This window comes from Rutidosis leptorrhynchoides, unplaced genomic scaffold (assembly GCF_046630445.1).
Source record: "Rutidosis leptorrhynchoides isolate AG116_Rl617_1_P2 unplaced genomic scaffold, CSIRO_AGI_Rlap_v1 contig505, whole genome shotgun sequence".
In the NCBI taxonomy this organism is placed as follows: domain Eukaryota; kingdom Viridiplantae; phylum Streptophyta; class Magnoliopsida; order Asterales; family Asteraceae; genus Rutidosis; species Rutidosis leptorrhynchoides.
This window is the reverse complement of record NW_027266733.1, coordinates 10,250-36,097: the sequence shown is the minus strand read 5'-3', so window position 1 is coordinate 36,097 and position 25,848 is coordinate 10,250. Positions and strand designations below refer to the sequence as shown.

Genomic DNA, 25,848 nt, shown 5'->3' with positions numbered 1-25,848 from the left:
GGACAGGTCTTCAGGACCAGGAAGTGCTTGTGTGCTCGCCAATTGTAAAATAGCCGACATCATATTGCGAAGAGCATTTAAGTCTGTCGTATAGCTGCCAGGTTTTGAACTATTTGGAAGCATCCTATATAATATGGGGACTTTGTTTTCAGCAATGCAAATTCCGTATTCTAAATTGCCATGCCCCGGAAATATTTTCAACATTGGGCTTTTGTGGACGCTTGCATCGACGTTGACATGGTATGCCTCTTTAGGACCGTGTCCAACTTGTCTTAAGCCTTTTAGGTATTTTTGGGTCGGGTCCAGTAACTGTTGCTGGGCTCTGAGAGGATTGAGATTGAGTTACGTGCTGTGACAATGATCTTAGGTACTTCATTTTTTCTATCTCTATGATATTTTCTATCTTAGATACTTTTAAGGTCATGTAGAAGAGTTGATTTAGGTACATGGTCGTTCTCAACATTCATGTTCTACTGGCGACGCTTGCTTTTGTTTAAGAAATACTTATATCAAGTTTGTTTCTATTCATGATCTTGATTATTTAGAGCCTTACTATATTCATGTTCAAATGGGGACATTTGTATTTGTTTAAGGAAGACTTATTTCGAGTTTTTGTCAATTCATGATATTGGTTTCTTGGATTCTTACTAAATTCGTGTTCAATAGGGGACACTTTCTTTGTTTAAGGAAGACTTATATCGAGTTTCTATCTGTTAATGATCTTGGTTATTTTTTGTCGAAAAAAAGTATAATTAATGAAAAGAGTATAGTTAATGCACGAGATGTAGGATTGCCAACCAGTAATTAAGATGTTGCAGTCTTATTAAATTCGTGTTTAATTGGGGATGATTGTTTTTCTTTAAGGAAGAATTTAGGGGTGTTTGTTTTGCACTTAATTTAAGTCTTAATCTGTTTGGTTTATATTTTTTTCAATTAAGAACATTTATTTTTTGTATATAAACATCACTTATTACCACTCAATAGACGGATCAAATATTTAAATAAAATCTTAATACCATCCAGATGTTCGAGACACGCATGGAGCGTTGTTGGCTACGTGCTCAAGCTGTCAACTTTTCTTTTTTGGACAAAACTTATCTGTTGGACCTTATATGCTTGTTATATGTTTGTCATTTCAATAATAACTAGGTTTTTAGGATCCCGTATATTTCATGGGCTATTTTCATAGTCCAAATTTGCATCAATATTGTATAGGTGTTGTGTTTATATACAGTTCCAATTTTATATTGAGTATTATTATATTAATATAGATACATGTGTAAATTAAAATCCAGTCAGCAATCAAATTTTCCCAATTTTCGTTCTTCTTCTGTCCGAAAAAATGATTCATCGAAATAATGAATCACCATTAATATCGACACATCTCAGATCGCGTAATATTTTTATTCTTACTCATTAATTTCAAATTATATTAAACAAAATTAATATTTCAAATATTTCAAATAAATTATAATATTATTCAAATGTAAATTTATTATTATTATTCGTATCATTAAATAATCATCTACTTTTCCAAATAAATCATGCATATTCATATATATATATATATATATTCAGCTTCTTTTTTTGCCGTTTCCTTTTTTCTTCTACTTTTTACTTTTACTCAACTATCACTATTAACTTAATATTCTTCTTTTTACTCTTTTATATTAAGCTCTATTTAACAAAATTAACATAAAAGTATTAAATTAATTACAATATTTTCTTTAAATTTAAAATTAATTTTTATCATTAATTTTTATATCATTAACTAATCAATTACTTTTCCAAATAAATTATACATATTCACATATATTCCTCTCTTTTTTTCCTGACATTTCCTATTTCATTTTTGTTTTCCATTTCAAATTATTTTTATTGAACATCACTCTTACCTTAATATTTTTCTTTCTTTTTACTCTTCTATTTTGAATTTTATAAAACAAAATTAATATTTGTAATATGAAAATTAATTATAATATTTTATTAAATATAAAATTAATTTTTATTTTTAATATCATTAAATAATCCACTACTTTTCTTAAAAAATACACATATTCATATATTTTCTGAGAGCGAGCATTGGCACAACCGGTTAAAGTTGCTCCTTTGTGGCCTGGAAGTCACGGATTCGAGTCACGGAAACAGCCTCTTTACAAATGCAAAGAGAAGGCTGCGTACTACGACATCCTCCCCCATACCCTGCAAAGCGAAGAGCTTTAGCGCATCTCTTTTTTATATTCATATATTTTTTGATGTAAGACCGTTTTCATGATTTTAGAAACTTTTTTTTTCTTTTTAACTATGAACTTGGTTACTTGTAAAGTAAAGACTGTTAATTTCATTCGTCTGTTTAGGGGTTTTTGGTTTCCAACAGTCAGCATATATGGAAGTGCATGTGGATTTTGGTTTACCGTTTTTTTTATACTTGTAGTAATATTTTTTTTAATGACATTTATGTCTTTCGTCTTCCATACAAAGAACAATTTCAACAAAATCTCCGCAGTACCACCAAAATCTGCCATTTAAGTTAACCATAACAAATTAATCCAGCACAAGAATGAAAAATTTTTAGGTGTATCTTAAGTAATAATACGTCATCCTAACACACTACAATGTTGATATCGTATTATTTATGTATTTTACTTACCGTATTATGAATCTTTATCAAATGAAAGTCTACCCAAGCAATGCTCTAATTTTGTGGGCCAATGGATCTCAATCTGGATCGTTAATAACCAATAAGACAAGAAAGAGATATTAATTGACATATTTTGATGACTTCGATTGTGACGATTCAATTTGAAATTAAACGAGAAATTGCTTCTCCAATTGTTATTTGTTTCGATTTTCTTTTTCCCCTTGAGTTTATTAAAAGGGTAAATTTCCATTTTATAAAACTTTAAATATTTGAATGAATAAAATATGGATTGAAGTAGAGGATAGATGAGATATTGGCACGTGATATTAGCTGATTCTATACTTATTATAACCACACACCTTCCCTTTTCTTCTTGTTGTAATTTCATGGCATGCACAAAATGATTTATGATTCATTCACGCACCTAACCTAAGGAATAGGATTTATTGATGTCAAGTTTATTTGTTCGAAATTTCCTATGTTAATCTTCGATGATAATTAGTACTATCTCCATCCTAATATCATATTTTTTATTTATTTAAAAAAAAATAAAAAATTTGACGATTAATTAAGAAGTAATAAATATTTGAAATATACTACTAAAAAATTGGTACATATATATATTAAGCTAAAATTCAATAGATGTGTAAAAATGTTATCATTTGTTCTTATTCTGGAGAAAAATTAATTAATGTAGATATTCGATTACTTAGGGTCTAAATATTAATTTAATGTGTCAATGAAGTATGATGTAATTATTATTATTATTTTTACTTTCAAAAAAAGTATGATGTAATTTTTCTTATAAAAACGTATTTATCCTTCTTGATACTTAATTACCCCGTGGCAGGGATTTATCTAATAAAATTATATATATAGATAAACAAATTAAGTTAATTTCTAAAATTACAATATATATATATATATTCATTGCGAATTATGATGCACTACTACTACCTAGCATTTATCAGTCATTAAATCCTTGAATTTAATATCCCACGCTGAACAAAACAACAAAATCTACTGACTATAATACATTTGGCTCTCTTCCATTACTATCCTCTCTTACCATTCTATTCTAGACTACCACATGCGTTAACAACCATGTCCAACCCGCCAACAAGCACCACACCGCCACCTCCGGCAGCCTTACCCTCTCCATACCACCACCTCCAACCACCATACAATCTCCCCTCCACCACCCCAACCGCCACTCCTATGAACCGTGAATACCGAAAAGGCAACTGGACAATCCAAGAAACCCTAACACTCATCACCGCCAAGAAAATCGACGACGAACGCCGAAGCCGCGGCAGTTCCTCCTCCTCCGCCTCCTCCTCAAGGTCTCCGTCGTCAAAACCAGTTGAACTGAAATGGAAATGGGTAGAGAACTATTGTTGGTCCCATGGTTGCTTCCGTAGCCAAAACCAATGCAACGATAAATGGGATAACCTGCTTCGCGACTACAAGAAGGTCCGTGAGTACCAGTCAAGATCCAACGGCTCTGATCAATCCCAATTTCCTTCTTATTTCTCTTTGGAGAGAACACAACGTAAAGAAAGGAACTTGCCTTCTAATATGGCACAAGAGATTTACCACGCACTCTATGAAGTTGTTCAAAGGAGATTTACCAAAGAGCCCTCATCGAGTCGACCGGTAATGTCAATTGCTCCGTTACCTACTCAGACGGTTATCCCTCCACCTCCGATACCTCCTCCGGCCGACGTTTCAGGTATTATATCACGTTTTTCTCTGTAGTCATGTTTGATTTAGTACTTTTACCACGTGACAAATATTGAGAACTTAATTTGTTTGTTTGAATGTTTTTCTCATCCCCTAAATTCGTTTCTACCGGAGATATAGTAGAAATACTACTAAATAGAATGCATAGTTATATATGTAGATAGTTTCTACGTCTAGTTAATTAAATCGAACGCATTAATCTAATTTCTCGTAGAATTTTGTAGCAATTACCATGATCGCCCGTCTTATTTACAATTTTTAGTGTTATATTTAAGATGGAAACTTGTATAGTAGAAAGTATCTAATCTAAACTATAATGTATCTCAATTATGTAGTGTCTTTTTTTTTTTTCGAATAACAAATATGTAGTGTCTTACTTGAATTAACCGAACCCGGCCCGACTAATAGCCGATGCGGCCAATAGTTATGGATTCGAATTTTATTTTATTTTTAGGTTTTTTGGGAAAGAATTTTATTTTTAGTTGACCCTACCATCTACTAGTAATGACATGATATCATAACTAGATTTTATTTTTATTTTTTTCGTTTTTGTTTTCTAGTGTGTTAGAATTAGAACCTATGCATGAAATTATTTTCTAGTCAAAGTTGCAGGTTTGAATTATGAAGTCTCTCTGATCTATCTCTCTCTCTGAGCAGACATTTAAGATTTTAAAATTGAATAGATTGGAATCATCGCGGAAGACATATGGTACATGTATATGTAAATTAATGAAATATTTATATATAGATTTTTTTTTAATATTATTTATATATAGATTTAATGCACCTTTCCTTTAAGTACTTGCACTTCCACCGTAGGATCTTAATCAATAGCAACCTTTCTCTTTAACTTATTGACTTTCCATATATAGAAGATTTAGAGTAATTGCAGTAAAAGTACTCATCAGAGTACTGTATTAATTTCTGACCTTATAAGGATTATGAGCTCACGAGTTTGAGTTCTAGACGGTCAAAATTCATCAGAATACTGTATTAATTTCTCTTGTTATTCGAAAAAAATGTGTTCTTATTTTCTTGAAGTAAAAATAAGACATATGATAATTTTTAATATATATAATTTTTATGATTAATGATATTTTTGACTCTTAATTTTTTTTTTTAACTAAGAGTTCACCATTCCATCTTAAGATGTAAAATAATAAAAAAATATTTTATTTAATAATATTATATTATATTAAAATTATTATTAAATATATAAACAAAAACTACAAAACCAAATAAATTCTTAACAACAAAAACAATCATCGATACATATCATTTTACTATTAGTTATTGGTTATAGAGTTTTTCTCTTTTTTAGATTATATATATTCTGTAATATTTGTCCGTCATTTTCTTTTATGATAAAAATCATTTTTTCTTAAATTTTTATTTTATACATTCTCGCCTAGTAGTTTTCATAGACTATCGACCATTGAGCTTATTGGACAACTCATAGAATGGACCGAACCAGTAGCTAGTAGTACTGTCAAGCAGCCTTTGACCAATTAGTAGTTGTACTCCAATATATGCATATATGTGCAATCTTGTAAATGTGTTGATAGATTCTACATACGCCTCGAAATATATATATTTCGATATTTTTCAATATTAAATTTATCATAGTTGATATGTATCTAATCGATATTTATTTATTTAAATTAATATAAAATTTAAAAATATTATGTATTTTGATATTTGTCTATTTAAATTAATATAAAATTTAAAAATATTATGTATTTTGAGATGGAAAGGATATATATTAATAAATAATATTTGTCAAATGATTTTTATTTTCCTTAAAGTTGAACGGGTGATTTTATTTTTTGATTTTCCTTAAAGTTGAACGGGTGATTTTATTAAATTTCTTCCTTGTATAGATTTCTTATATTATCTTATAATTAAGATTAATCACTTGGAATTCTGGTTATATATTATCTTATATAGATGAATCAGATTCATCAGGGACAGAATCAAGCGAGAAGCTTCAAGAGACTAGCGATATTCAAACGAAGAGCAAAAAGTTAAGAAAGATTGGTTCAAGCATGGTGAAAGGTGCTTCAGTCTTAGCTCAAACCCTAAATTCTGGTGAAGAGAAGAAGGAAAAGCGTCACCAAGAAATTATGCAACTCGAGAATCGTAGGCTGGAGATCGAAGAAGCTCGTAATGAAGTTAACCAGCTAGGAATTTCCAATCTTGTTGGCGCCATGACCAACCTCTCCGGTGCTATTCAATCTTTCATGACCAGTTATTATGACCAAACATAATTAATATACTTTATGTTTATTACTAACTGTGCATGCGTATATTGATTTATTCAAGTAAATTGATTATTTATCTATTTGTCAGCCATTCTTTCTTTTAGCACCAAGAAAAAAACCAGCCATTTTAATTTAAAGATATGATCATAATCGTTAATTAAGAAATGAATGTAGCCGCTCTTTCGATTTCTCTTCTTATTTTTGTTCAATTCCATTCCTAAAAACTTGAATGATTCCTAAATCTGATTCTCTTGCACATAACCTATCTAGAGAATGATCCTAATACGTATTCACGGATGAATATGTGTACAAGCGAAGGGAAGCGTAGTCGGGGCTAAGTTTAAGTTTGTCTTTTTTTTTTTTATCTTTACATAAATACCAGTGAAAATATACAAATATATTTAGCAGCATGGGCTAAGAAAATACTATATACACCTCACCGGCTATATATTTTATGGGTAGATCCATCGCTTCATATGTTTTTCCAGCAACTGATCATAAGATACATGTGGATCAAATCATGGAATTTACAGACACTTTGAACCTTTTTCGTTAATTTTGTGGCATTCAAGCTAGAGTAGTACGTATATATTTTATGCACATTATATATTTAGATGACATTATATTATTATATTAGTAGTAATTAGGACGATCATTAACTAATAAGTTTTTCTATTCGGACTAATGCTATTTCTATCTAATTTTGTATACATAATCCGATGTGGCGGTTTAGGTGGGAGATTACATGGTGTGTGACATGTCATCAAAAACTTAAATAACAGTCCAGTCACCAATATAATTAAATGAAAGAAAGAAAAAAACTGTAAAATATGAAAATAATCCCAAACGTCGTTGAGATAGTCTTTCTCCTTATCTAGGTTTCTTCTCCTCCCATATCCAGAAAAAAAAACTGTAAAATATGAAAAGAATCCTTCGCTCCTTTTTTTCTCCGGCGGCACGCTTTCAACGGCGTCGTCGAGGAGCTTGAGAAATTGACCACTCGAGTAGCTCACGTTCTTCCCGTCTCGGACGACGGAGTAACTGAGTAAGCACCGTCGAGATCATTCATGTTCTTCATAATTGAAATCTGGAAAAAATTAAAATTTTTTGCATCTGGGGCTTGTGATATCATGCTATTTATATGGAGACAGATCGAAAGTAGAAACTTTTGAAACAAAGATTTATTTTTTCCCTTAATCCTCAATGATTCATACGAACCCGGTATGCGAAATAGATCTGGGTTTGTTGTTATATGCCCTGGAAGGTTTTGCTTTCAAAGATACCCACAATTTTGAGCAAACACATCGGAAAAACGGTTCATTTTCGACGATCGCCAATGGTGGTTCTGTCTTTCAAGGAGATCTCTTTAAAAAACTCATGTTGGAAACGATGACAGTCATTGACGATGAGTTAACGAAGGACATAAGCTTGGATTGGGTTTAATTGGTTCGGATCGGGTTTAGTTGGTTCCGGTCGTTTGGCATTCTTTTCATATTTTATTGTCTTTTTCTTTATTTTTAATTTTTTGCAAATGATGGCTGAATTATAATTTAAGTTTTGGTGACATGTCACATATCACGTCATCTCCACCTAAACAGCCACGCTGGTTTTTTTATACAAAATTATATAGACATAGCATTACTCTTCTATTCGAGTATATTCAAAAGTACTGTTCTATCAGTGTGAGCCATTATTTTCACCTGTGGCCGTGATCTGTTACCAATCATTATCTTAGCTAGAAAATGTAAAACTTTTCCACGTGAAATTTTCGCTTTCAGATATTAATAAAATGAGATATTCAAAAAAAAGATATTAATACAAATAGTTGACACTTTTACTTTTTAAATTCATTCAAAAGTTTATGTATCTAAACAGTAATCATGACTAGATACATCAATTCTTGAATGAATCTAAAAAGCCAAAACCTCATCTATTTAAATACGGAGAGAGTACTAGCTAGTATATACTTGTTTTAAGTGGTTAATTAATTAAACATATTCCCCGTCTACTAGTGCATTCCTTTTTAACTTTTCTTATATATTTAAAAAAATACGTATTTAGTTAATATTAATTAATATATATACTTCACCTTTGTCCTCATGTATGGATCTCATGATATACAAGAAATGTACGTAGCTCATAACAATATCAATTTTTGAGGTAGCTAATTAATTTGGTTCACAACAAGAAGATCAAATTTTAAAGGCTGGGATAAATTCGACATACACAATATAAAGGGTTTGTTGAATTTTAAAAAAGGTCGAGTACCACGGCACGGACTACTGAAGAAAAACGCTAGCTGACACACAAAAAACAAATTAATGATGGGGTCCTTTTCAACAGTTCAAAAAAGTGGAGGGGCCAATTGAAAAGTCTAGGTCAATACTTTACTTCCACCGTAGTCGAATCTTTTTTGACCAGAAATCCTAACCCCACCATTTGACAGTTGATAAAAGCCAAAATGTGCATATATATACCATGAGTTAAGTTATATACCATGAGTTAAGTTAATAACACATATCGTCAAATTAAGGGTTTAGAATTAAGTCTTGATTACTTACATTATATCATCACTATTGTTAGATATTTATAAATCCCTAATGAATGAATATTGTAAAAATTTAATTATATTTCTGGTACAAATTATATATGTCTGTCTGTCTGGTTTTTTTGTTTTGAGTGAGTGTTAGTGAAGTGCATATGAGTGCAATTGGCAGAATGACAGTTTGGCAGCAGAATGACAGTTTGGCACGTCCACTCGGTCTCCATTCACCACCGACACCCATCGCTACGTCTTTTTCTCCCCCACATTTTCCATTACTTCATTTCTCGACTTCCCTTAATTTGACGATATAATATAGTTTCGCCTTCCTTTGCTTGACGTTTGAAGTACCAAAAAATCGAGTCTCTCATGATATTAGATTGTATTACCACTAAAACTATATATATATCAAACCATCTTATTGATTTTTAACTAATAATCCAAAATCCTTATTCGGTGGACGGAAAGTTTATAATTATAGCAATTTAATTTTATTCGTATTATTTGTAAGATAAGATTTTACTGCTTAAAATTAACGTTGTCAAATTAGAATGAAAATACGGATGGATCTAAGATTCGAATGTTGGGTGGCGGCTTCAAAATTTTAACGACCCTTTTATTCAAAATAATTTAGCGTTAAAATTTTTTACAAGCTAATCTAGAAAAAATAATATCTTTTCCATTGCTAAATACCGAAAATCTTGCCAAATGAGGTTTAACTATATAACTAGATTCTTTTATAGTTATTCTTAATTTGGCGCAAATATCATCCCATAACCAAGTTATGAAATAATAATTAAAAAAATAAAGTTATGTCAATAGTAGGATTCAAACCCAAATAAAAATAATAACCATTGAATGCCTTTACAAACTATGCTATGCATATTTATTTGCCATTGTAAGTATATACCTTAACTACAAAAGTTTTAATTAAAATGCAAAAGGGAATTTTTTTTCCGTCGGTGGCGGAGTTGGGGCGGCGTAAGTCCGTCCCTAAATTTACAAAAAATAATCTTATTAATTCAAATATTTTAGGCAAAAGTAACCGTTTGGTCCATGTTTCAAACGTTTTTGAACTGTTTTGTCTCTTCAAATATAAAGTTCACTCTTTGGTTCTAATGTTTACGTTTTTTTTTAACTTTTTGGTCCCTCAATCCTAACGGACGTTAATTTTGGCCGAGTTGGCACTTACAGCCAATCCTAGCATGACACGTGTTGGTTACGTGTGAAAAAAAGCCATCTAGAATTTGTTATTCCGATTTAAGATATCATTATTCGTTATCTATCATATCATAAAACGGACCGAAAACCGAACTGAAATCGAACCAAACTTGAAAAAATCAATTTATCTTCTTCTTCCTATCGTCTCCTTTGTTTTCCTTCTCTATCATATCGTCGACGATGACAATGACGACTCTCACTTCTCACTCTGCTTCCCACCACCGCAATAGACGACCATCTACGCCGCTACTTTCTCGATTTCAAGAGCTAAATGGAGTTGTGATAAATTAATTTAGGGTTTCGACTGGTCACTACTCACTAGCGTTGTTTTGTTGTGATAATTTTGGGGCTTTTTGTTCCAAGTCGAATTACTTCTAATTAATGGTATGGGTAGTGTCGGTTTGATGCGTTGAAGATAGTAAAAGCACTAATTTTAATCAAATCAAGCTATTGAAATTATCAATTTAACGATAAAGTAGCCGAGGCCGATGTTGGTGAGGTAGTTTGTGAGTGGCGGCGGCTGGAGAGCGGAAGCATCAATGGTTGGTGGCAGAGGAAGGAGGGAGATGGTGGTGTTGGACATCATATATTGGAAGGTTTGCTGAATATAATGAGGCCGAAGGTTTGGTGTTGGACATCATATCTTTCAGCATTTTCTTCTTCTTCAACGGCGGATCATGCATAAACATAGAAAAATTGGACTTTTAAATAATTGTTTTTTTATGGATAGTTGAATTTAAAAGATAAAAATTAAAATTGAGAAGTGGATTGTGATCGTGGAGAGGATTGAAGGCCAAATTAAAAGGATCTTATTTTGATAAAAAATAATAAATATATGTTTTGATGAAGAAGAAGAAAAGAGAAGAAAGAAAACAAAGGAGATGATAAGAAGAAGATAAATTTATTTTTTCAAGTTCGGTTCGATTTCGATTTTCGATCCGATTCATGATATGATAGATAATGAATAAGGATATCTTAAATCGGAATAATAAAGTCTAGGTGTCCTTTTTTTTATATACATAATCGACACGTGTCATGCTAAGATTGGCTGTAAGTGCCAACTCGGCCAAAATTAACGTTTTTTAGGATCGAGAGACCAAAAAATTTAAAAATAAATAAATATTAGGACCAAAAAATAAACTTTATATTTGAAAAGACGAAACAGTTCAGAAACATTTGAAACATGGACCAAACGATTATTTTTTTGTTAACTGAATATTTATCTATTTATATCTATATATTAATGTTCAATACAGAACATAAACTGCACATATAATTGAAACGTGGACAGGACACATTTCTTATTCGACATTCCTCATTCCTACTGATCTTGAACACGCTATCTGGGCAATATACAAATTGACATATATACTCAAACTTAATTTTTCACTTCATCTCAAAATATATAATATTTCACTATATACATGCTCAATAAAAATAAAATTTACTATGTTCATATAAATAAATCTAAAAATTTACTATGTTCATATAAATAAATCTAAAAATTAAAACATCATGTATTTAAAGATAATATCAATTTTAAATGAAAAAAAAATACTACTACTAAATATAGCATTAAAAAACAAATGCTAAATATCCTCTTCATAAAACTAAGAACTGTATAATACGTTATACCATGGACGTTCTGGCAAATAGAAAGAAAAGAGTGCGTTGCTCATGTAAATTGAGCTTTATTATTGTACAATAACACCCTGGGCCGAGTCAAAGCCCATAGTTTAATGTCAAAGCCCATTCTAGCTACATTTTAATGATCAGATGGAATCATTGTGAAGTCAAGCCCAAGCCCATTAAAGCTACAGTCTCTTTGTGTTTGTTTCTCTTCCGCCTGGGAAAAAAGAAAAGAAAACAGAGATCGAGTGTGTATTGTATAGGGTTTTGATACAACAAAGGTTTTTCCTGGAAATTTAATTCAATGGGAGAAAATGAAGAGAAAGTGGAAGCGAATGATAATGATGAAATGAAGCCATGGGAGCAACACTCGAGTGTAATACTAATGCCTCGCTATGATTACAATGCTCCTCAAAATCTTCTTCAACGCTCACACTCTGGATTCCTCATCACTTGTACTATCAGTCAGTCAATCTCTATTATACACGGTTTAATTTGAATTGTGTAAATCAATTTTGCTGATTAGTATTCATGATTTCATTGATCATCATCAGAGCGCGAAAAGAGTGCAACGAAAGAAGCTATGGCTATACTTGACAAGGTATTCTTCTTTACATTACTTATTAATTTGATCTGAGTGTGTAATAATGTTTCTAATAAGCTTAAAGTGCCTCAAAGTTTGATTTTGAAGGAAAAAAAAATGAGGCAAATTGAAAATGTGTTTTGCTGCTAATGTTTTCACATAAGGTTCCTGTTTGTGAGTTATTTGTGCTATGTGGGATTTATTCCAAACACTTATGATTGAGAGTATTTGGTTTCTTCTAGTATGCTGATGCCTTCAAGAGTGGAATATCCAATCCGGATCCAGGCACTAAGAAAAGGAAGATATGCGGTGATGATACAGATGACAACTCTGCTAATGCTTCAGAAAAGTTAATAACGAGTGAAGATGATGGTAATAAATTTTTTCTTTGACAAAATTGAGTAAAATTCAAGGAAATATTGATTCTATATGTTGGCATGCTAAACAGATATGTGGTATTTCTTACTGCTAGATGGAAATAGAAAAGATGATGGCTCATCCTCTGAACTGAGCGAGAAAAACTATGTTCTTTCTCTTGTTAAGCTTACAAGGAGTGGTTTACTTCTGCTTACTTTCGCAAAAGAAAATACAGTCGAGGCTGCTGATATTGTGTGTGATATTTTTAAATCTCTGGAATCTGGGAGTCTAAAATCACCAGAGTGAGTCATTTTGTGTCGATATCGTTAATATCACTAATGTCTGCTTCCTCTCATGATGTTACTTTAAATTTGGACTGAATTTCGTTGCAGGTGGTGTCATCGTATTTTTCCGATCCAGGCAACTTGTAGGTTGAATGAGCAAGAACTCCGACAAGTTGTGTCAAAGCTTGTTCGTCAGTTTGTGAATGCTCCTCAAGACAAACTTTCACAACCTATAACGGTACAATTTCCTATCAACATAAGAAATTTTTCAATATGATCGTCATTGGTCAATCTATTTATCTATTTGTGCAAACTTGTAGTTTGCAGTTGGCTATAATAGGAGAGGAATTGAATCGACAGAGATGAAGAATCCAAAAGATGGTGACCAATTCCCTTTGCTAGATCGTGACAAATGCTTTGGCGTTGTAGCTATTGCTGTCAAAGACATTGTGACAAATGCAGTAGTGGACCTCAAATCGCCCCAGGTGTGGAAAATAAACAGCCCCTGCATTTTAGCAAAAATCCCAAATCGATCCTTTTATTTCAAAATTTAAACTTAAAACCCCTAAAATTTTATTCTTACAGATGTCCGTCCTTGTGGAGTTGTTACCGCTTTCCGGAGTACCAAAAGGGTCTTTAGTGGTGGCTGTTTCTGTTCTTCCATTCAACTTGGTTAGTACAAAGCCACGACTATGCATTAAGCCTTTGGTTTGTGAAGTCAATACGAAGAAACCAAAGTGTTAACGGAGACCAGAATGAATCATAAATTTCTGACACGACAATGAACATCTTTAAGTCCATATGCTTCATCCTGTCTTTCTGGTCCAATCCTATTTATCAATGATGGCTTCGGAGATATTTATTGATTCAGGGAATGGGTTGGGCGGTATTTGTCAGACCAATGTATTTATGTATTATGTATACTATGTCTCGTGTAAAAGATAGGTTACGTTTATGCATTTCTTGTTGGAGTAATTTTAACTCGAATAGTTTCAGCTAAACTAACTCGAACTAGTTCATTTTCAGTCTTAATGTAAGCTACTAATATGTATCTATCATGCACGATGCCCTACCACATAGGCACATACAAATAATAGACATGGGGATATTGGAAAATCTCATTGTTGATTTGTAGGTACGATTGGTTTCAGGTAGTAATGGGCAAACAGCTCGGTTTTGCTCATTTAATGAGATTTCATTTATAAACGAGTCGAGTGGAGCTATGTTACAAGCGCTGTCAGTTTAATAGTATTGATATAAAACACCAAAATATCCTAAAACTCGCGATTTGTTTGGTTTGGCTCGGATCGGTTTGTTAATAGTTCGCTGCTCGTTAACTAAAAATCTTGTTCAAGTTCGATTTGTTTATTAACTAGTCAAACTGTCTGTTAGCTTTGAGGTCGTATGCTCAATACTAGTTTCATGTGATTTTGAGAAGCAACGACTTCGACACTGTTCATCTTGTCTTAATTTTGTGGTTACTGGTGAACTGCAAATGATTTTCTGGGATGACATTGTTTTACTCTGGACGAGTTTAGTCGAATTAGATTCTCCTCACGTTTTCGAGCTAAGTCTACAAGAGTAGAATATTCTCGAGACTATCGAGCCCAGTCTGGTACTCTAAATACAAATGACATCTCATAAATATGTAATATATGAAGTGTAGTCAAAAGCTAGTTGATCCTAGACAAAAATGGTAATAGTAGATATTAACGCAGGAAAAAAAAATCAATTCAAATAAATAACTGCTACAGAAGAAATAAAGAAAAAAAAATTTACAGACAAGGAGTGCCACCACAGAGAGCAATGGACAAATCCAAGTTAACATTGCATTTTCCTGAGGAAGAAGAAGAGCCCGAACATTTTCTAGTTCTACATCCACCACCATTGTACAACGACGAGATGGCTTCACTGGTTTCGCTATTAGTACTCTTCTGTGATGAAGGATGATGTAACGATAATGACAACGATAACTCGAAATCCCCACCATCTTCTCCGTCGTCACCGTTAACATCAAATCCTCTAGTTTTTGCTGGTTTACTGATGAATGCTCGATCCTCGCACTGAAATTGAAGCAACACGTAATTTTAATATATATTATAAAATTCAAATTAATTAAGATATGATTTTAAGGCAATGTACTCAAGTAAAAGAGAGGTCCCCAATTGAAAACAGAATTATAATGGACCACAAATACAGTACAAGCTTCTACAAATCAGAGACAAACATCAATTATTTTTCTACACATAAATAAATGACTACCAGAAGTAATTTTTGTCAACAGCATGAAAGTAATAGCTCTAAAAAGTAAATATAATTGAGGGAGTTTGGCCCAGCCTTTTAAAACTTTTCTACTCCAAAGTCTAAAAGTTTGACTATACACTATAATTGTATTCAAGATAAGTTGAGGATCACACATTAAGGACTTGTTGGACATTAAAAAAGCTTTAAGACAATTTTCTATGGCTTTGTAATAAAGCTTCTTGGGAAAAAAGCTCATTTAAGTTGATCAAATAGACTTATGTCCAACTTCTAGTACTGAGAATTGACTCTTAGAATTAAAATTTGAATGGATAGTCCTATACCGGTCCTAATAAACTAGATATGGATTGGAATTACATGATGAATATATATTGGTGTGGGGTAAAACACAAAAGAGGGAAAAGCAAAAAATAATATACTGGTCCTAAGGACTCATTACTTGGAAACTAGTAACAAGAAAAGCTTATATTGTAAGTAATCTATACTAAAACATAAGATGAAAACTTGGAAAAAAAGAAAAATTAAACCAAGTAAAACACTCAACCCTATTTAAAAAGGCTGCAGACACAAATATAAATATAAATTATGAATAAATTTAGGGTTTTGTACCTTAAGGAAGTCAGATTCTTCCACAGCATAATATTTGAAAGGGTTGGAAAGATGATTCTGTGGCAGAGAGAATTCTGAATGGGAATGTGACTGCTCACAACTTAAAGCACCAACATTGCACTCCTTTATTCCTTTCCTAGGAGTATTATCCAACACATAATCATCAAAGGGGTACGAATTTGAGATTGTCTCGTGTGATATTATTTCTTCATTGCTGCATTTCACATTCTGATCATCATAAATTGAACTCTTTCTCTCGATTCTAGCTCTGTGTGTGAATTGAAATATCAATACAAAGTATGTTAGCAAAAAGAACTTTATGAAAAATAAAAGCAAAAGATGAGCTTTAGATACAAACCAAAATATCTGCTTAGTTTGACCATTCAGCTAGATATATCAAAAAAGCTAACCTTTTTGGATGGACTAGTGGAAAGTGAAGGAAATGGTGATGAGAATCCACTTTTTCATGATTGGGTTTTGATCTAAGCTTGGAAGATTTATGAATTACTTGGTCATTATCATCAAGGTACTCAAAAATTTGTCTTTTATTTGAGCTTCTATCTGTTAAACACAAATGTACATACAAACATTAAACAAATAACAACAAAGAGAATAAAATTAAAGGGTATAGATATTCTGTAATGCTTTAAATTTTGAACTGAATAATAATGGATTGGAAAGGGAATGTTTTAGTGGGAATTATAAGAAATTGCAATATCAGAAGATTTGATAGAGATGCATATTAGGATCTGTCCTCTTCCATTTTGGTATCAACTAATCTAGTATCATTTAGAGAGATAAATGTAGAGAGAGAAAGAGAGTACATAATAAATGAAACAAAAGTATCTTGCTTTTTCCAAACAAATGTTAAGTTCTAAATCAACAGGTATTTTGATTTATGAAGTTTGATTTAGAACTGATCAGGGAAAGAGTAATAAAAACTATTCCTTTATTAAACACATTCGTAGACCCATCTGAGACATTGAAAGATAACACGGAAAGGGTAATAAACTTGAAACCAAAGAGAAAAAAATCAATGAAAGAGAAACTTTTTGTTAATTAATTAATGTTTTATAATTATACCTCTTCCCAGGTCACTCCTCATGCTTCTATACATCTGTCATGAATCAACAAATCAAATTTTAAAAAAATGTAAAGCTTGAAATCAAATCAAATAATCTAAAAGTAGAAAGCTTTAAGAGATTACAAACCTGAAGATGGCTCTTGACATGAGAAATTGTAAGTCCTTTAATATCCATCATCTGAAGAACAAGTTTGGGTGTAGCTTCTGCAAAAACAAAAAGGGGATGAAATCTGTTCGAGACATTTCATCATACACTTGGCAAACGTTTGAGGAAAAAAAAGGTGTAAATATTAGTATAACTTACTGTCATGGCCACCAAGGCTCTCAATAGCATGAACAAAGCATCGATGAAGCTCAGGAGTCCATCTTAAACGAGGAACTTTTGATCTTACATACTGCCTCACAGCTCCACTCCTTCCACAACTACCCATATTCTTTTCTTTCTTCAATAAATAATCTTTCTTCTTTCAATCCAAAATAGAATTTTTAGTTTTGGAAAAAAGGGTTGTTCAAAGTTTCTTCCTTTACTTGAGAAATCGGTGAAAGGAAACTTCTCAGGTGCTTCAAAAAACCTTAACAAAGAGAGTATTTTTAATTCTAGAAATATTTCGGACTTGTCATCATAGGTATATATATATATAACTATAAGAGTTTGAAAAGAAATTCCTTTGAAGAGAGAGAAGATCACGAGAAAAGGAAGGGACGAGGCAGATGAAGCTGTAAATTCCTTATATGAAGGACTGGACGGACTGATAATACCTGTCTGTCTCTCTGCTAAAATTGTTTCCTTCTTTCTCTCTTTAAACTAAAAAAAAAGAGATTTTTTTCTCTCTAGCTAGAAATTGTTCCTTTCCTTCGACAAAAATCATTACCCCTATACTAGTATAAACCTCCGAAAACCCAACTGCTTTCCTTTGACCTCTATTTCTATTTCTCTCTCTAGACAAAAAGGTCCTTTGTTTGATTTCTCTCTCTCTCTAGAATAGAATAGAAAGAAAGCTTTTTGTTTCTTGTAGTGTTGGTATAGTAGAACAGCTAGCTAGGCCAACGTCGTCATGATGACAAAAATTCCATGAATTGGAGTATTTATTTAATTTAATGGGAGTAGAGTATTCAATTTTGACATTATTATTTTTTATTTATCATATCCCATGCACAGTTTTTGCCTTGTAGGGGACACCCACGCCTGCATTTTGACTGTACTAAATTCACAGACAACACACACTCTAGGCTAGGGGCAACTCCTTTACTTTAACACTTTTAGTCCTTCGACTTTTTAAATCGTCAATTTTACCCTTGTAACCTATATTCCTAACTCAAAATTCAATCCATATAGTACTATTTTGGAGAGTAATATTCCCTTCCATGTTAATTGTTCAAAAAACAGTTTTCACATAAAGTAAAAAAAATGATTGAATATATATTTTAGACTAAATTATTTTCAAGTAAGAATAAAATCTAAAATAATGTAGAAAGTTAAATCTAATTAACCAATAAGAATAAAATCTAAAATAATGTACAAAGTTAAATCTAATTAACTATAGAGTATAAGGATAATATAGTATACGGTTTTCATATTTTATAAAATGGATACTTAATTTAAAATGGAGGGAGTAACACTTTCGATATGATTGTCACGTTCATTATATTTGACAATTAGGATACAATTAGGATACAATTGGGTAGAATTTTGAGCCTAATTGCTATCCAGAAAGAAAAAAAGTCTAGTTCAATTTTGATTAGCAATTATCCACTTGCAAGCTCCTATATATTATGTGTTCCACGGCATGTATATATAACTTGTGAGAAGTGAATAGTTCATTAATAAGTGTAGAAATGATATGAGATAACTTAAAAAATTTCAAGTCGCCGAATTGTTGTTAGACTTGTTGGAGAAACTTGATTAGTCACAATTAATTAAAGATTTGATATGTTTGTAAGTGAAGGTTGGAAGAAAAATAAAGATGAGATATGACTTAAGAAAGAAGAATAACAAGCTATCAAAGTCTGTCTTGCTCGAAAAGGATATGAAATAAAGATGAGATACGATTTGAGATAGATTTGTTGGGTCTTCCCTAACTCTCTCTATATTTGATGAAATTCATCAATTTCAGGGATTATTTAGTTTCAAATTGATGCTATGAAGTTGCTATTGAAGTCAATTTTATCATATAACTATTAGAGAATAAAGTTGCAGTCCGAATTGCTCAAACCTGAAAAACATGAGTTGTGATTTGGGAGAAAATTTTACAGGATATTTTTCTTGTTCATTTTAATTCAAGTTGATCACATTGAGTCTTAAGAAGTTGTAATGGAGGTGTATGCAAGATTTTAGCCATAGAGAATGAGATTTGCTATTGAAAAAGGCAATATCAGTTAACTTTCAAACGAGTCAACTAGTGATTTTTAGTTTCAATTTAAATTGAAGAAAAGTGTTAATGTAGTTTCATTTAGAATAGTATGGTGGATGTTTCTGCAATGGTTTTGAGGAATTTGTGACTTGATCTGCAATTTTTAAGAAGAAAAAGTGTTTCTGCTGTAGTTTTTCACCAGCTACTATTTATCTGAAAGTTAAAAACGGATGAGAAGTAGAGAGCGAGCAAAGGAAAACAATTAGAAATATTTTTCATTTAGTTTGTCTTATAGTAGAAATGTCACTATTTGCTTTTATTTTTTCTTTAATTTTCTTGCATTGGCCATGACCAAATGAATTATGGCAATAATAAGATTTGTTGAGAGCAATATATAAATTCCTTTTGTATTCAGAAATCTTTGAGCCGAAATACAATGAAAATCAAAAGCTCCATTTTTTTTTTTGATTTTTTTTTAATATCAGTAGCACTGTTTTAGGAAAAATCAAAATCTGTCATCGCTTAAATTAGTTTTAGGATAAAAACACTTGAAATTCTTTTATTAAAATAGTTTATTGTATTTAAATGAAATCAAAATATGATTATGACAATCATTAAATCCGTTACAAATTCTTTTAAATTATATTCTTAATTTTATTGATTTTATACTGATTGTTGCTGATATTTTCTGTTTTTTCTCTATTTTCGAATATCAAGTTTATACTTTGTCCTGATTAGGAGTATAGTACTGTAAATAAGACTGTATTAGAGTTTTTTGTTTGGTGTCCCAAATGGATGACTAAAAGATTAGTTCAAAGAATAATGACCTTTTCTGCAGTATTCCATTATCTTTATTATTTTATTTCTCGAATGATTTGTGTGCATGTAAGAGGTGGTAGATGGAATAGAAATGCATTATTCTCTTTTATTCCTGAGTTTTTCACGTGCTCTATATACATATACATATATATATATATATATAGAGTATATATGAATATTTCATTCACTCCAACTTGTTCTATTAAGCCAATTTGGGCAGGTGGGATTTTTCGAGATTTCTTTTAGTTGAGTATATCATACAACCTCCATTTCACAATATTGCTGTTTCGTTTAAAAGACGTAGTATAATTAATCACAGATTGAGGGTATTTTTGTGAATATTTTTTCTCCCTAATATAACATCACGTATCGTTTAATAAATATTTTTGTTGATAAAAATATTATTTCTATATTTAATTAAGGATTTTTTTATAATGTGCAAAATTATACACAATAAAAATTAAATAAATTATTTAAGAAAAGAAAAAAAATTAATTGTCTTAAAATAAATCTAAATTTAACTATAATATAACCACACTAGTTAACTCCTCCAACAAAACTCCTACTCTCTCAGAATAAAATTTTAAAAAAATATTTTCCCTCTGTTTTCTTTAATTTATGTATATAAAGATTATATGCATGTATTCAATTTTTAGGGACAATGACCTCCATAAGTTTGAAATCCTCTCTTTTATCACACGAAACAATTTTGGATTTTAGAACAAACACATACACTAAATATTATTCAGAGACGTATGCTGAAAATACATATAAATATGGAGTTTTAGAGGGAAGAATTTTGAGAAGGGAAATAAATATGGAGGTGGAGACATTGTTTATGTTGGAAAAGATTAATAGAGGAAAAATAAATACATTTTACTCCTTCCGTCCCTAATTATCTATCATATTTTTTATATAAAATATATAAGAAATGTGATATTTAATTAGAGACGGAAATATTAGATTTTTGGAGTGGTTAACTAGTGTGGTTAGATTAGTGTTGAATTTAAATTTGTATTTAAAACAATTGATTTTATTTCCTTTCTAAAATAATTTATTTAATTCTTATTGTGTGTAATTTTACACACTAAAATAACCTCTTAATTAATTACATAATATTATGTTAATCAAAACATTATCCATTACGAAATGGGAGAGTAGGAGATAGGAACATCGTACTTTAAAAAAAAAATATTCGAGAATCAAATCTTGGATCTCTAAAGTCATAAGACGGGGTGGTGTTTTTATAATTGGATTCTGTCTGACGATCAATAATATTTTTTAAAATGTCTATCGACGATAATTCTAGCATAAAACTTTATTAGTTTTGAATAACAATTCAAATTCTCAAGTAATTAGTAATTTCAATTCCGTAGACATTTGGGTGTTTGAATTTTTCATTAAGATATCTTCATTATCCTAAATGTAAACTCCTTTTTCAGTAATTAAAACCATTCCATATCTTGATTGAAATTACACATTTTCTGTAATTCCAATAAAGTTTTAAGACCGAATTCATTTGAATATTGAGACCGAATTCATGTTCAATAATTAATTTAAATGAACATAATTAAAAATCTTATTTATTTATTTATTTATTTTTGGAAGTTAAGAATCTTATTGATTAGATGCATCAAAATTGTTGCCTAATGCGAGAAAGAACCCAAAATAAGTACTAGGAAAAAGAGACTGCCAGCTCAGATATGAATTGGTCAAAACCATTTTTAATTTGTATTTTGAAAGCAGTACGTTATATCATATCAAATCATTCTTTCAATGTCATAATTTTGATTAGTTGAAGAGAAAGAAGAAGTCAACTATATATATGGAGGCGAAATAAAGCCTGGCTTTGAAACAATGCATTGCAACATATACACGACAAATGAAGTTGACATGAAGGAATCCAATCGATCCATTTATAAAACTCAAATTCTATACCTCTAGCTTTCACAAAACGGCGTAGAGATAAAATTAGAATGAATCATAAATATTAATGGATTGAATTTATAATAAGAAAGTAAAAGACAATCGGGACGTGCCCCAATGATTAAGATATTATTTTATGTATGAGATCATGATTTATAAGTTTGATTTCAAAAGTAACGAACTTTAGAATGAATTATTGTATTATGAAAAATCAGTGACCATTAAAATTTCTAACGTATAATATTCATTCTTGCAGTTTTGTACCGTACATTTAAGAGAAACATCCAACTCACTCATTTGAAGACAAACTCTAAAACGAATGCACAAGATAATTATTACTTTCTTTGTAACAATCGACTTGCGCAAATTCTAAAATCAATGAGCTAGATAATTGTTATCCTCTTTGTATCTTGATGCTGAGTGTGGCTAGCTTAATGAAATCTCCGGGTTATCTTAGAAAAATTTAAAAAAAAAAAGGTAATCAAAGCACCATATATAGGAAACTGACTAATTCGAAACTATTTCTACGGAATCGAGTTTTAGACGGCCGAGTCTATTTTAGTTTCACAACCGGTTAGAATGGCTTTGATCTGCATGAGCGAGTTCGATTTGCATTTGGACTTAAAATGATAATAATCGAATCAATGCTAATTCGCCTTAATCATACTCCCTCTATATAATAGTATATTGTGTTTGTATTTTAGATGCATGTAAACATCTATCAAATAATCATTTCTGGTTTATATATATATAGATATATTAAAAAATATAAAATAATATGTATTTTTTATGATAAAAAAGGGTTTTATTGACTTAATCGATCTCAACAAAAAAATGTCCACTCCCATTCATTTTTAGAAAAATAACATGTATTATAATACGAGTACCGTAGTATTTAATGCAGAGAAATCAATATTGTAATATTTATTATATTCAAAAGAAAAATATTTATTTGATTTCAAAGATATTCTAGTGCCTAGCTAGCTCTAGTGGAAGAAATGAATCTCACCAAGTAAATGTTCGTTAGGCATATGTCTTATTACTCGTAGAATAGAATTAAAGCCGGTGCCGACCATTGAAAAGATGCCCTAGCTAATCCCTTAATACACGCTGTTTCATTGGACCCCCAGTGCATACTAATGACAACATAAATACTACCACTTACTGGTCAAGGTGATGATTTACTTAAATAATCATATAATTAAATCAGGAACTTATAAATAATTTAGCTAGCTAAAATAGTTTAAAACTAACGTTAGAACTAATGCACGGTTGATATTAGCTACCTAATATATTTACGTTCGAAACTGATCAAATTGAGGACAAACCGAGAGGAAAAGGATAAATACATTCAACAATTTTTTCTTCTTTTTTTGACAATTGTTAAATTAACCTATATATATATTATCTTTGATCCCGATGAATTCATGTTAATTTTCTTTTGAAATTTATGGTTGAAGGAAAAAACAATTAACCATATATGTATACCATAGTATATATATATACGTACACGTATTCATAACGTATATGTATAAAAGTAGCCAATCTGAGTGGGAGCATCGAAGGACAAAATGCATTTAAGTAAAATAGCAGCTACTACTGGTCGCAGCAGCCTGCTGATGATAGAATATAAAATAAAATACTACTCTATTCTATCCCAGTCTATATTAGTAGAATCCAAGCCATACGTACATTAAGAAAATAAATACACAAAATTAATTTTTCTTTTTTGTCTGCAAAAGGAATTATCATCACACTGTACAATAGGGGAAGGACACTGTTCACTTCCCTCGAACAGTATAATTTTAGTATTTTCTCTCTCGGGATTATTAATGAAATAAATTTTAAGTTTTAATTTTAATTAAATTCAAATAATCAAATATATATAATCAATTCACGCGTCATTGATGTGTCTTGTTGTGAAACTTGCAGTCAGAGCCATCTGCTTCTGAATTCATCATAATCTGGCCTTTATTCAGCTTTTCAATTTATATATATATTACTCTCATTTATCACTTTATTTCAAGTTTAATCCCTCTATTTTACTACTGTTTGTATGGAGAGTAGTTCTTCTCTCCCTCTCGAGTCTCGGCGAACAAACAAGTTTACAAGAGTATATCTAACAATGTAGACGACGACGTATAAGGGATTATCATAATCGATTTTTTTTGAAGGTAACTTTCGATTTCGTTGCATTTCCGAATTGGCTACAAATAGAAGGGATGAGGGTAATTAACCTTGCGCTCACTCGTTAGTGAATTAAAAACTATATAGTATATTTGATTTGATATGGATCATTGTCTATACATATTTTAAAAATGATGGATGATGGATCGTTGTCTAACATCTATGTGGAAAAGGAAAAATTAAACAAACTGACATGGTAGTATGGTGTGGAAGGCGACGATGCTATATATATAAACAGTGAGAGGGGGTCTTGTTATATTTAATGGAATACTATTTACAATAAAAATAGTAATCTAAGAAAAAAAATTAGATGAAGAATTTAAATGTACGCTAGAACTTTGTAATATTAGTACATAGCAAATTAAAGAAACTGCAGAAGAGACAAAAAGTAAATAAAAGAAGATCCATCCACCATCATAGGCCATAGCTCGAATTAAGAGGTCGTCCTGTGAGACTGTGTAGGGTATACAACCCTAGAACAAATTAAATTACTTAAAAAAGATTTTACCTTCCTTAGTACTATTATATTCAATAATAATTTTTTAATTGATTTTATTTAATATAAACAAATGTTTCTTAATATTATTGTAGTATACTAATTTTAATTGTAAATTATTTTAAACATGATCGATTACTATTATTAGGTGGTAGTGTACTACGTATTTAAGATGTGGCAAAGTACGTACGTAGAAATGTGGATTAATGTTAGCCATTCGAAATATGGTCAGAGAATGATGGAAATTCCTGCACCTTTAAAGAGAAAGAATGATTTCAAAAGTTTAATCTATCCTAACACTGATTGGACCAAACTATACTCCAAACCTTCCATTTATTGCATTTCATTGCATTTGCTTGCTTCCACCCAGTGCCTAGAAAATTAAATTAAATTCAAAAATAAAATAAAATCCTGCAACTTTGTAATTGTTCGTCTCCTTTTATAAGAAAAAAAAAAAAACTACTCCTACTACACGATAATATTCTCTTTTCCTCGGTTTCTCTCATTCGTCATGTTTGAAGTAGATTTAATAGCAACAACAATACAAGTTAATATGTAATACTCCTATTTATCATTTTTATTTTCGCCATATTGACAATATTTAACTGAAAAGAAATAAAAATAATATATTCATAAAATAGTATGTCAAATCTTTCCAATGCATGAAGAAATAACATACTCATAAAATGAATAAATTAATTAAAGTTAGAGAGAAAAATTTTGAAGAAAAAAAAAAGAGTGAAAAAATTATCTCTAAAATAAATAAAAAATAAGTTAAAGCTGGATATATTATTTAATATATCCACTTGAAAATAATTTTCTCATAAAATTCCATTTAATACATATTTAATAG

The 25,848-nt window shown here is 30.8% G+C and overlaps 3 protein-coding genes across 3 annotated transcripts; 2 read left to right on the top strand and 1 right to left on the bottom strand.

The window, feature by feature from the left end:
* Nucleotides 1-3,745: 3,745 nt before the first annotated feature.
* Nucleotides 3,746-6,651, top strand: LOC139884126 (uncharacterized). Its single transcript, XM_071868198.1, has 2 exons — nt 3,746-4,373; nt 6,332-6,651. The coding sequence occupies exons 1-2, from the start codon at nt 3,746-3,748 to the stop codon at nt 6,649-6,651; spliced, it is 948 nt and encodes a 315-aa protein (XP_071724299.1).
* Nucleotides 6,652-12,341: 5,690 nt separating this feature from the next.
* Nucleotides 12,342-14,507, top strand: LOC139884125 (uncharacterized). The gene is made up of 8 exons (XM_071868197.1): nt 12,342-12,501; nt 12,592-12,638; nt 12,863-12,992; nt 13,093-13,279; nt 13,370-13,499; nt 13,582-13,746; nt 13,847-13,969; nt 14,397-14,507. The coding sequence occupies exons 1-8, from the start codon at nt 12,342-12,344 to the stop codon at nt 14,505-14,507; spliced, it is 1,053 nt and encodes a 350-aa protein (XP_071724298.1).
* A 529-nt stretch (nt 14,508-15,036) lies between these two features.
* LOC139884124 (myb family transcription factor MOF1-like) lies at nt 15,037-17,647 on the bottom strand. Its single transcript, XM_071868196.1, has 6 exons — nt 17,521-17,647; nt 17,344-17,420; nt 17,216-17,249; nt 16,543-16,693; nt 16,133-16,400; nt 15,037-15,324 (listed from the first exon to the last, which is right to left on the bottom strand). Exons 1-6 carry the CDS (start codon nt 17,645-17,647, stop codon nt 15,037-15,039), a joined length of 945 nt encoding a protein of 314 aa, XP_071724297.1.
* Between the last annotated feature and the right edge of the window lie 8,201 nt (nt 17,648-25,848).

Bases quoted from the DNA above. Each gene is read 5' to 3' on its own strand.
- LOC139884126 (XM_071868198.1), top strand. From the start codon at position 3,746: ATGTCCAACCCGCCAACAAGCACCACACCGCCACCTCCGGCAGCCTTA. The intron at 4,374-6,331 runs GTATTATATCAC...TATCTTATATAG, and splicing joins TCCTCCGGCCGACGTTTCAG to ATGAATCAGATTCATCAGGG.
- LOC139884125 (XM_071868197.1), top strand. From the start codon at position 12,342: ATGGGAGAAAATGAAGAGAAAGTGGAAGCGAATGATAATGATGAAATG. The intron at 12,502-12,591 runs GTCAGTCAATCT...GATCATCATCAG, and splicing joins CCTCATCACTTGTACTATCA to AGCGCGAAAAGAGTGCAACG. The intron at 13,970-14,396 runs GTTTGTGAAGTC...GTTGATTTGTAG, and splicing joins GACTATGCATTAAGCCTTTG to GTACGATTGGTTTCAGGTAG.
- LOC139884124 (XM_071868196.1), bottom strand. From the start codon at position 17,647: ATGGGTAGTTGTGGAAGGAGTGGAGCTGTGAGGCAGTATGTAAGATCA. The intron at 17,250-17,343 runs GTTTGTAATCTC...GATTCATGACAG, and splicing joins ATGTCAAGAGCCATCTTCAG to ATGTATAGAAGCATGAGGAG. The intron at 16,401-16,542 runs GTTAGCTTTTTT...ATTCACACACAG, and splicing joins CCACTAGTCCATCCAAAAAG to AGCTAGAATCGAGAGAAAGA.